Genomic DNA, 12,714 nt, shown 5'->3' with positions numbered 1-12,714 from the left:
GAGGCTCGAGGTCCCGGTCGACCTCCCGGCACCAAGCCGGGCGGAGGTCCCGGTCCGGCTCCAGGTACCGCCACCGATCCCCAAGAATCCGGTCGGCCAGGTCCATTGGCACGTCAGTGCCCACCTTCGCGGCCCCTCCGTGGCCGTCCGGCCAAGACTCTGCTTCCTCCAGGGCAGGTAGCAGCTATAGCCGGGACTGAGACACTGACTTCCCTGTGGGACTCTTCCATGACAGTCGCTCCCACGATCCCGCGCAGCAGCAATGGGCCATGTGGACGCCCTGGGCTTACCATCAGGCCCAGGGTGCTCCCTGGTTCCGCCCTGCACTCTCCTACAACGTCAGGGCACAGAGGCTACCATATCCCGTCCTCCTCCGGAAGACACAGAGGACATGCCATCCATCCTCTGCATCCCCGGAGTCTTTACTGCAGACCACAGGGACGAGCCCTGCCCAAGGACCCTCTTGTCCGGGCGTATCCTCCTCCTCTTCACCGATGGGCCGTGGCAGTCTCTCTTCCTCAGGGCCCGCGATCGACTTGCGAGCCCACAGGAGCTCCTTCGCGGGTGGCCTTAACATAGACCTCCGGGAGGAAGTGGCGGAGGGTTGACGACCCGGTGTCTCTATTCTGGCTCCGATGCCCGACGCGCATAGCCCTCCCATCATAAAAACATACAGGCCACTACGATACCTTGTGGCAGTCTCCAGCATCATCTCACCGACAGCAAAGGTGTGGAGCGGAGATTAATGGTGCCCTCCAAGGCTATGAACACCTATATGTGCACCCGCCCCCCTCTCGTTAGTTTCCAATCAGTTAACGAGAGGAAGCGCATGGCAACAGGCGCCGGCACAAACAAAAGATCAGGCGCATGGACCTTCTAGGCGTTAAGGTCTATTCAGCAGGCGCACTACAGCTCTGAGTCGCCAATCAGCAGGCCCTTAGGCCGATAAACGGCTTTAACACCTGGTCAGAGGTTAGCCCTTACAGATTTGCTGCCCCGGACGCACGCCAGGAGTTCGCAGCGATTGTAAGAGGCAAGAAGATGGCGACCTCCCTCAAGCTGCGCTGGACGCGGCGACTCGCTGCTAGCTCTGTAAGCCGCGGAATTACGTGCGACGATGCGACGGGATTCTGGCTCCAGGCCTCTACCTTACACCAGTACTGTAAAAACACAGACCAGGGGTTGCAGGACATACCTTGAGGGCCGGGTTTGTTTTCCCGACAAGACGGACCCTCCACCTTCCAAAGCCTGAAAGAACGCTGGTCACCTTAAGTCGCTGGCGATGATCAACCGTGGCTCATTCGGAGACTTTAGGGCCAAGCCCGCCGCCCGACTTCCCGCGTCGAAACAGGCAGGACTTCACCAGGAGGCGAGTCGCGAAGGACGAAGACGCAGTCTGGCCGTAAGGGGCCCAGTCTCAGGCCTCTAACGCCACACAGGGGCAATAGTAGCTTGAAGGTACGCCTGGGGACGGCGTACAGACCTCTTCAGGATCCTTTTCCTCCCTTCTCCAACCGCCTTCCACTTCCTCGGCGTGGTCGAGATCACTTCCGATCATGGTGCTGGCACAGTGAAGCAGATACCACCTCCAGTTCTTCATCCGCTTCTCGCCCCTTCCCGGTCTCCTTCAGGGACCCCTCTCACGCGCATATCCTCTGGACAGGTACAATCTCTCATGCACTGCAGGAGGCATAGAGAGGGAACCGAAAAGGGGGAAGGTTACTCTCTGCTATTTGCTCATTCCAAATCCAAGGGAGGCCTCCGGACCAATCTAGATCTGCGGGGAGCCTCAGACAAGTGGCTACGCAGGTTGAGGGTCGCATGTCCCAGCAGGAGCTGGGCAATCCATTATCGCCTGTCTTGGATCCTCGGAAGACTGAGGTACGGCCGCGCACCCCAGAATGGAAGACGACGTACCTGCATAGATTTTCGCCGCACACAGGAATGTATACGTATCGGTCACTAGGTCAGACAGCACACTCTTCGGTATTGCTGTCCTCGAGGGGTACGAATCTATAACGGATCGTCCACGGTCTGAACTCTCGAGGGTTATCAGGTCTAAACCACAACTGGGCACGTGATCCACCCGCCTGCGGCTGTCGGAGTTTACAAAGGACATATAAGCGGCATTGGGCAACCCCTTTGGGCTCCGTGCAGGACCAGCCCCGCGCAGATAATTGTAGGAGGATTAGTGGGCGACCGTGGGGATAGATCTTGTGCTAGATGGACTTCGGGGGTGGTTTTCCAGGACGTGGGCGGCTGATGTACCTGTCGGCGCCGCAGATGTCACGCGTAAGGAGATGTATTGCCTGCAGTGTGACAGGAGTGTGGAGTGAAGCGTCGCGATGGGCTCACTCCTCCTCCCTGCAGAGCTACTTGCCTCAAAAGCGCGTCCTAGCAGCTCACTTCCACTCATCGCAACTTGCATCACTCGTCTAACCTCACTCGCACTGCCTAGACTCTGCTGGGCTGCTATATGGCTGCAGTGCACCTATGTCACGCAAATAGCCATGGCTTGCGCAATGCGCCTTTCAGACGTGCTCACTCGGTCTTCCGCCCGAGGCAGGGACTCCAAATGGACGTGCTTCACAGATCCCGCCGCGGTCGCTCGCTCCCGACGGGCGACCCGTTCTCAAGTTTGTGCAGATGCCTTTTCATCCACAACCATCGCTACCTAACGCGGATGCGTCATCCCCCGGGGGCCCACCTAGGTCGATTACGACCCAGGCCGTGGTCTCGACGACTCACCCTCACATCCACATATGGGTACGGCCGTCCGTCTCGCCTTCAGACCTTCCACAGCATCTTCCGTGCGCTGTGTGGTCGGTATTTAGACAAACACAAACGCCATGTACACAGCACAAGCAGGGGGGACTCACTGCTCCGGTCAAGAAGCCATTCAACTCTGGGACTCGTGAAGCCCTCGGGTGGATCTATGTAGTATCGCCTTCTGCCCGTGAGTCGGAACATTCCTGGCGGATCGACGAGCAGGTCCTTCCTCTGCACGAGTGGCTCAGATCGGACGTTATTTACTCATTTTTCGCAGAGTGGGCTTCCCCTCTTATACCTCTTGCGCATCCCGTCGAACAGGAAGTGCCAGGATTCTGTCATTCCAGGGCCTCTCCTGGGTCGATACCGGCACCTTTCTCCTGCCTTGGAGCACCGCTGCTTATGCCTTCCCACCGTTTCTCGGTACACAAGAGTCTAAAAAAAAAAAAAAAACTCAAGGTACAGAGACAAGTACAGCGCATCTTAATACGCCGGCGAGGCCCAGCAAGCTGGTACACCCACCTCCTGGAACCTGTCAATAGCTGCTCATCCTCCTCCCAGTCTCCCGGACTCACACACAGGGACCACGGAGACTCCGTCATTCCGGATCTGCGAGTCGCCTCACCTGTCACGGCGTGCTCCTGCATGGCGAATGCTGAGGAATTGCGGCTGCCCACTCGGTGGCAGCGCATTCTCCTCCATTAGCAGAAAACCTGGCCACTCCGCAGAAATTCATATGCTGCCAAGTGGAAGTCGGCTTCACGGCCTGGTGTGGCATCCACGATGTTTTCCCCCTACAGGTCTCAATCCGACGGCATCCTAGACTATCCTTCTGCACCTTAAGCAGGAGAAGCCTAAGCGAACTTTCCTCTCTTAAGGTGCACCTGTCGGCAAAATATCCAACCTTCCATCTGGAGACTGGTGGCTGCTCGGTGTCTCTCCGCCCCGGTAGTCTCTCGCTTCATGAAGCGTCTGGACCGACTTATGCCCCCCATCGTCACCACAGCCCCTCCTGGGACGCGTCAACTTGGTCCTTGAACAGACTTATTTTGCGGCCTTCACCGAACCACTGGCCAACTTGCCCGCTCTCTCTCCTCTCGTGGAAGATGAATCTTCTTGGTGGCAATAAACCTCAGCGCGTCGGGTCTCGGAGATCAGAGCCTCGCTGTTCCGATCCTCCGTAACCGTCTTTCATAAAGAACAAGGTGCAACTGCGACCTCATCCTGTCATTCTTCCCTAAGGTGGGTGTCTGCCTTCCCACGCTGCCAGGACATCTTTCTCCGGTTTTCCTCCCGAATCCGCATGCTTCTCGTAGAGAACAGCAGCTACAACACCTTGATGTGGCGTAGAGCGGCTGCCTTCCCTATTGTGAGAAGAGAACCAAGCCCTTCCGAAAGGTACTCCGCAAATCTTTTGCGCGGGTTGCAGGAGCGAATGAAAGGTCTGCCAAATCTCCTCCCAGAGGCATTTCCTCCTGGGTCAGGGCCTGTTTTATTCGCACATGCTACGAGCAAGCTCAGGTGCCCCTCGGACACCTTATGGCGCATTCCACGAGGCTACATAGCTTCCTCAGCAAGCCTAACTTGGCGCAGCGTGCCCATCCAGGAGATTTGCCGTGCTGCCGACCTGGTTCTAATACGCTCCCATCACTTTTCGCCACGCAAACTATGCGTTGGTCCAGCAGTCTCGGGACGACGCGCCTTTGGGGCACTGTGACTCCAGGACGGCATGCTCATCGCCAGGGAGGATGGACCTCCGCTTAAGGTAAGGCTTGGATTCCCTCCGCGGCGACCTAAACAAGAATGCATAGCAACCACTTCGACAAAAAACACGTTACTTAACCTGTAACTGTTTGTTTCTTCGAGATTGTTGCTCATATCCATTCCAACACCCGCCTCGACTCCCCAATGTCGAGTTGCCGGCAAGAAGAACTGAGGGTGGCCGGGCGGTATTTATGTGGCGCCGTGGTGGCGCCACTCCAGGGGGCGCCCAGCCGACCCGCCGAGTGTTGCTAGGGTAAAAAAGTTTCTCCGACGGCTGTGCACGCGGCGCGCACACACCTAAATGGAATGGATATGAGCAACACATCTCGAAGAACAACAGTTACAGTGGTAAGTAACCTTGTTTTACCACATGCTAATGGTGACAAATAAAACCCTTATCCTTGTTGCTTTTCCTGTATAGTCTCTCAATTACATCCATTTGGTGCCCATGCATAACTTGTGGACTATCTTGTTGTATCAGAAGACCACAGAATGATCAGTCCCGTCTGTTACTGGACTGTGAAAGAGAAACTCTGTAATAGAAATGGCGATATCTTTGTGGCCTCTTGTAGATTTATTACACAGCATGATGAGAAATGGAAGTTTGTGAAATTGTTTCCATCTCCCATCCCACCTGTTATTACGGACCCTGTCCCATAGAATGGAGCATCTTTCTGTTCTGATTATTTTGTAGCCATTTTTTTCCATCCCCTATAACCACTCTGTGAAACAGCATTCCTTATAATGATTGTTTTAAATGAATGTACATGTCAACTGCTGTTGGAACAGCTTCCAGGGGAGTTCCCCAAAAGTAGATCAGTGAGCATGCCCATCTGCTGAGTTCATGTACAGGATACACAGCATACAGTTCAGGAAGATGGTTCATGCTACATTTCTGCTTTGAAATCCAGTGTTATAAAACATGCTGTACCTACTGAGTTATTAAAGAGAAACTAAACTGAAACCAAACTGTGAGTGAATGCAAAACTCTTGTTTAAAAAAGAAAAATGGAAAAAGCTGGAAAATCAGTAATAGAACACAGGGGACTGATTAGCCTAGACTAATACTTACGCTTTTTAAAACAAAATATTTGACAATCACTTCCTCCTTTGTTTCCTCACTGAACCCTGGTGTTCTGTGTATACCTTGCAAGTGCTGATGACATTGCTGACACCACATAAGCCTTGTCTACACTAGGAAGGTGACCTATTGCTGCTGATAGCTTTAGCTGAACCAGAACTGAAGGACAGTTTAACTGGAAATGTAGACCCAGACAAACCATGTTCAGCATTGCTTCAGAAGCAGCTAATGAGACTTGCTTGGGGCACTTCTAGAGTGGCTGAAAGCAGCTGGTGGCCTCACAGCACGTTCAAGACATCTGTCAAAAGCCAAGTAATGCACCTCCCCATTGAGGCTTATTTCTATGAAGCAGTCTGGGAAATGTGATGTTTTCAGCTACTGTAGAGCAGATGGCAGACCTGAGGAATTGGCTATTGCTTTTACTTGCAAGGCACTCAGATACTGTGGAGATGGGAGGCAATATAAAATCCTATGGTGGATCTTTAGTGTTTGGATGTTGGTGAGTAGTGTAGGAGCAGCTGATTTCCAATGTTTTGGTTATTTTTATTTGTAAGGGTGCAGATGTACCCTGGCTCCTGCTCTCATTGACTCCAGTAGCAGATCTTCAGAGGAATCCTTTAATTTATTGTTTAAAGTTTTGTTGTTCACCTTCGATCCTTACTATTAAAAAAAACCCTGCTTTCAGGAGCAGTAGGAATAACCTCTTGGTGTTTTTCAGAATGGTTTCTTCTCCTGTGTGGGACACTTAAGTGTCCAGATACCATCTGCTTTTGCAAGGTTTGGGTTTACTGTGGCCAGCATTGGGGACATCAGTAAGGATGGATATGTGGACGTTGCAGTTGGAGCCCCGCTTGAGGATCGGCTTTTGGATTCTTCTACCTTTGGCAGCATTTACATCTATAATGGTGATGAGAATGGGATCAGGAGCACCTTTTCTCAGGTAGGGAGGAGTTCAGTGTGAATCATATGTGCACTGAGGGTTTAATGGGGGGTGGGGGGAACAGCATGCTCTTCTGGTAGAGGGTTCAGAGTCAGGACTCCTGCATTCTCTTTTAATTACTGACACTCTGTGCAGCTAGGAGCAAGTCACCTGGCCACCCCGTGCCTCGATTTACCCATCTCTAAAATGGGCATGTTAATAATTCCTGCCTCACAGGGGTGTTTTGGCAATCTAACCCAGGCTTTTATCCAGTCTGGCTTTCCACTTCTTGCACGAGCATTTCCTTTTACTCTGGAAAATCACCATATTACTAATTAAACAGTTAATCAGCCTTGAAAAAAGAAGTGGCGTGCTTGATAAAGCACTGGGGCTTTTTCTTTTAATCTGAAACCAGCTTGAATTTGCTAATTTTCATGAGAGCCACCAGACTCAACTCATTCTCAGGTTTGCAGTTCCTGCTTACCAAAAATGCTGCAGACACCGGAGTATATCACTGGTACTCAAAAATCTCATTGTATGTGGATCAAAAGATACTCCACCTGTGGTGAGTGCAGATTGGAGGTATGGGTGAGAAACGTGAAGATGTGTGGCAGGCGACTTGTGTGAAAGAGACTCTGCAGGTTTAACTCAGCAGAGCTGCTTTTTAAGCTCAGCTGGCTGGCAAAGTCCTGCATCTTGGCAAGGGGTTAGACTAGATTTCCTTTGCAGTCCCTTCTAACCCTATAGATCTATGATTCTAAAATGCCCACTTGAGGATGTGGGTTCCACACCTACTGACTAAACACCCTCCATTAGCAAGTCTGCCTGTCCGTTGCAGGAAGTGTATCTGAAGAAGTGTTTTTTTTACCCATGAAAGCTTATGCCCAAATAAATCTATTAGTTTTTAAGGTGCCACCGGACTCCTCATTGTTGCAGAAAGTGGGAACGAGCGACAGGGGATGGATCACTTGATGATCACCTGTTCTGTTCATTCCCTCTGGGGCACCTGGCACTGGCCACTGTTGGAAGACAGGATACTGGGCTACATGGACCCTTGGTCTGACCCAGTAGGGCCATTCTTAAGTGGTTAGTTCCCTATCCTGGATATGTCAAAAATGTCACAGGGTGTCACTCAGAGCAGTCCCATGTTAACTGGAGAAATATCCCATCTTAGATGTATTGATCTTTTCCTCCCACAGAGGATTAGAGCAGCTGAAGTTGCTCCAGGTCTCCAATATTTTGGACAGTCCATTGATGGTGGTTTTGACTTCACTGATGATGGTCTCATAGATATCACCGTGGGATCATTTGGAAATGTAACCGTGCTCCGGTAGGTAGAGATTACCCTGTACTCTAGATGTTGTTTAGTGGTTCCATTATTGTTCAAAGTATCGCTGGGACATATATTAGTTATTCTGTTGATAAAGAAGCTTCCTAAATCTTTCTCTGTTATGTAAAGGCTTTAGGTTAAATTAGAAACCTTCTGCCTTTGAACTTCCAGTGCAGAAAGAACAAGTATTAGTTACTAAACTTGAATCAATTGTACTGTAGGGCTTCATTGGCCCCTATCTTTGTGCTCACAATCCTGGATGTGCAGTTTAGGTCCATTAGACATGTAAATAGCTTACAAACTTCAGTTAATACCTGGACATCTAAATGATCTTAAGTGGGGTGGGTACATTTCACAAGGCATGAGGTTTAATTTGCACCTGCATTTTTGCTCCTGGAAAATGAACTGCACTTGAAAATTAAGAGAATTTGCACCAATGTCTATGTGAGTTGCCCTAGAAACCTGGAAGAGGTACAAGTACCCAGATTTACACCTGCATTTCAATTACAGGTACAAAAATGGAAACCCAGTTTTGAAACTCGTAGTCCACAGTGTTGGTGGGTTCAGATAATCTGTTCCTTTGGATTTTGAGATTTCACTGCATTCTTGACATTCCCAGCCAAAGGTGGAAATTTTAGAAATAGACCAGTCTGGCCCAGCGCTGTTTGTCTGCTGAGATTTCAAGAGGGCAGAGAATATCAAGTGAAATAGTATAGAGCCAGTTTACAATTCTTGCTGCTTGCTGATAGGTGCTCCTGGAATGTTTCCCCTGTAAAGCATCAGTCTGGAAATTATACTTATGTCCATCTTGTCTACCTGCTTATCAGTTCCTGTTCTTCCCCTCCAGCTCCAGACCAGTTGTCAGGTTTGATGTCACTATGAGATTCACCCCGGAGAGAATATTTGTTTTCCATAACAATAGCATCATTACTGCAGAGTTGTGCTTCAATATGAGCTCACCTTTAGAAGCATCCCAGCAAGGTAATGAAATATGAATAATAATAAGACCATAAGCTGCAGGCCAGGGCTGTCATGAGGATTTGGGACTCTGATTCTAGAGGCTGTTCTGTACAGTAGATATATAATGTTTCAGGGCCACATTCCAATATACAATTAATGAAGAGAAATAATTTCTCTTGTTAAAAAACAAGGAGCCAAATTCGCTGCTGGCATAAGCAGATGTAGCTCTGTTGTGGATGGTGAAGTTGCACCTGGTTAATCCAGTAGAGAATGTGGAGCTAAGTTGCTGTACTACTTGTTTTCCCACCAATCCTTCATGATTGCTTATCCCTCACATCCCGGAGGTGCAGCTGTGGTAGGTACACTTGGCAGCAGCTTGATGCCACACACAAAGCAAGAAGTTCTTTGGGTAGCGCCCCTACGGATGCTCCATTTGGGCACAAGGGCACTGGTGCACCTAGAGTGGAGCACCCATAAGGGGACAAATCTAGAAGTTACTGCACGGGGTGAGTAATCGTTTCATCCCGTTACTCAATTTAGCATGTTTGGTCATTTGTTTCATGCATCTTTAATCCTTTAATTCCTACTTCAACTTGTGTCTTTGAGTCTAAGCCTTTAGGATTCCTTTAGCAACGTGCCTAAACCTAATAGTGCATCTGTTTCCCATGGTTTGTGGGCATCACTTTTTCCCCATCCAATTTAGAGCTCTGACTGCACTTTGTTCACAGACTTCAGTTTCATTGATCCCATGAAGGATGTCTCTGAATTCACAAAAAATCCCAATCTATGCTTCCAGAGATTTGGCACTTATCCATTCGCTACACTGTGGACTTAGATGTGAGGATGAAGAAAAAGAGAGCCCATTTTGAGGATCAGAAATCCACACTGAGCCAAGAAAAGAAGGTCAATGGACCTGTGTGTGCTGAGCTGCTGCTCAACATACTGGTAGGTGATTTAGGTGCTTAGCTCCGAAGCTGGGATGGAGTCACTTCTACCACAGTGAATGATGCCATCCCTGCATTGGACATCTCTGTTGAGGAGACAATTGTGGTAGCTCTCCTGGGAGCGTTCTCCACATAATGCTTCAGAAAAAAAAACAGAACAGAAAGGGCTAGGTATGGAATCTGCCTCAGAATGAACCTATCTTGAAGCAGCAGATGGATTGTGAAGGGATGGAGGTTAATTTCAGGTAGACTTGCTTTCAGGTCCTCAGTAAAACAGCCAAGGGGAAACAGCTCCTTCTTAGAGCTGTGTGTTGCACCTCTAATGCTAAGAGATGTAGAAGGTTGTGTGGTGTAGAGAAAGGATGGTACATGTGACTTCAGTGTGATCTGGTTTGAATCAGATCAACATTTCATGGCTCAGTTTCTCTATTTGCAAAAAAGAACTAAAGACAGTTACCTACCTTTCTAAATTACTTGGAGATTTATGTATGAAAAGTGCTATACAAGTGCTAAGTGTTATATTTCCCCCTCCCTCTTCCTCCAGTAAGTAACTGGAAGCAGGCAGGACTCCAGTATAATTTTGTGTAGGTTTCAGCTAACCGCTACAGCTTGCATGCAGCACTTGATGAATAAGGGAATCTCTGAATAACTAAACGGGAAAATTTAATTCCAAGGCTATGCCTGGAATTCTGGGATATTGGCATTAGCTGCCTAGGAGTCCCTATACAGTTGACAGCAATGGTGCCCAGCCATTTGAATGTGCCTAAGACTGCCTCTGCAATGAGATTCTGTTCAAGTGAAATGTCATGTCTGTTAGAAACAAGGGTTTTAAGAACTGAAGCAAACGGACATTTTTAGCTTTTTATCCCTCTGTGCTTTATTGTCTGATGGCGTTTGGAAAGTTACACGTTAGGATATAGGCCAGTTATACAAAGAATCACTGATGTACAAACACTGCTTTACATTCTAACAGCCCTATATACCTGTCATGCCTACACATTTTTCTTAATTTTGTTTTATTACAGCCGTGTGATTATGACTGTTTCTCTAGCATTACTCTCAAAGTCAGCTACCAGCTCTCTCACAGCAATGAGAACATGGATCATCCAGCTCCCATGCTTGATATATACCAGGAACCTGAGGCATATTTTCAGGTAATAAAATACATTCCTAGAAGCAACTAGCCCTCTTGCGCCCCAACATTCAAAGCCTTTATCATAAGAAGCCTTGGCATTGTGCTTTTCTTAGCAAGTGCATGTCTTTTCCCTAAGCCTGGCTAAAGGCAATATGATCCATGGAGACTTGAAAAAGGTACTTGCAGGGGCCCAGTTTTCCCCCAAGGAGTTACCCGTATCCAGTATGGAGAAAATCTGGTCCCTGGGTTCTTTTCCCAACCCGGCCACTGACTCACTGTGTAACTTTGGACAAGTGATGTTCTTCTTTGAGTGATTGCTCATATCGATTCCAATTAGGTGTGCACGTGCTCCGTGCATGGATCTCGGAAACTTTTTAACTTAGCAGCACCTGCTCCCTGGTGCGCCCCCCGAGCAGCCAGTTGTCAAGGTAGGGGTATACCTGCTCCTGTCTCTTGCGAGGGAAGACTGCTACGACTGACATGGACTTGATGCTAAACTAACTAAGGAAAACAAACACTAAATAAATAGAGCTCGGGAAACATGGAGAGCTTTCTGAGCAAGACGCCAAAGTTCCAACGACCGTCATTGGCGGCAAGAAGGAACCGAGGAGGCGCCGGGTCTGCAGGGTTATATATTGAGTGCTATAGAGGAGTCACTCCAGGGGGCTCCACAGCTGACCCAATGGGCGGTGCTAAGGGAAAACTTTCTGACGACTGTGTATGCACCCACCTAATTGGAATGGATATGAGCAACACATCTCGAAGAACAACAATTACAAGAAGGTAACTGTGAAAGCAGCAGAGAATCCTGTGGCACCTTATAGACTAACAGAGGTTTTGGAGCGTGAGCTTTCGTGGGTGAATACCCACTTCGTCAGACGCAGGTAGTCACTGTTATTTCCTTCTCTGTGCCTCAGTTTACCCATTTACCAAACGGGGACCGAACCCACCTCAATTGGAAAGGTGGTGAGGAGTCATTAGTTAATGTTTGTGAAGTGCTTTTGCAGATATAAAGCTCTATGTTATGTAGTATTATTAAGAGCTATTATTTGAATGAAGATTTCTTTATTAACAAAGTGGTATAATTTTCTATTTTAAAAGAGGTATTTTAAAATATCTTCTAAATTATATTTTGAAAAAAAATCTAAATCAGAATTTGGGGCATTTCAGCTTCTAATTAACTGGTTTTAACCTGTGGTTTTTGTCTCATGGTCTCATTTATATTTTATGAGCAGAGGAAATTCTTATTAGCTAATTTAGCTCTATTTTTGAAACTAGTCAGTCTGGAATTTAAATCAGTTTCTGACAAATGCAGCAAAGCTCTATGATGAGGCAGCATTTTCCTGTTTATTAATATGATAACTTCGGTCACAAATCAATATCTAATAAATATGCCATCTAGATGAATCAGGGCAATACTTTGCAATGAGTGCTCATTCACCATTACGTAGTATTATATTTCTATTCAGTTTGATCATCTGAGTTGTGGTAGTGGTGATAGACTGATTTTGCTAGCAACCAAAGCACCCATCACCAAATGGTTAATTATCATTGGACTGCTATGGCAGTATCAGCTATAGATGCCAGATTTATATAGGAGGATCAAATTGCTGATAAAAAATACTGGCCATTTCCCCTGAATTGGTTCTTCCAGAAAAATCAAATCAGACTCATCTGTAAAACATGCAGTGTGTTTGGAACTGACCTGAACATATGAAACTTTCATTTTTAAGTCTGTATAGCATTTCTAGAAATTAACTTTTCTAGTTATTTTTTTTCCCATTTCTGTACCTTGTAAGAAAGTGATATTGGC

General features: G+C 47.9%; 1 protein-coding gene across 3 annotated transcripts in view; it reads left to right on the top strand.

The window, feature by feature from the left end:
- Window positions 1-12,714, top strand: part of ITGAE (integrin subunit alpha E) — a 62,332-nt gene that overhangs the window by 29,086 nt on the left and 20,532 nt on the right. For all 3 annotated transcript variants that reach the window (XM_075059535.1, XM_032785606.2, XM_075059536.1), the window contains exons 20-24: window positions 6,332-6,553; window positions 7,732-7,862; window positions 8,710-8,843; window positions 9,619-9,767; window positions 10,792-10,920. In XM_075059535.1, the coding sequence (XP_074915636.1) occupies window positions 6,332-6,553; window positions 7,732-7,862; window positions 8,710-8,843; window positions 9,619-9,767; window positions 10,792-10,920 (765 nt within the window). The remainder of the gene's footprint in view (window positions 1-6,331; window positions 6,554-7,731; window positions 7,863-8,709; window positions 8,844-9,618; window positions 9,768-10,791; window positions 10,921-12,714) is intronic.

This window comes from Chelonoidis abingdonii, chromosome 20 (assembly GCF_003597395.2).
Source record: "Chelonoidis abingdonii isolate Lonesome George chromosome 20, CheloAbing_2.0, whole genome shotgun sequence".
NCBI classification, from domain to species: Eukaryota; Metazoa; Chordata; order Testudines; family Testudinidae; genus Chelonoidis; species Chelonoidis abingdonii.
This window is presented reverse-complemented; position numbering and strand designations above follow the sequence as displayed.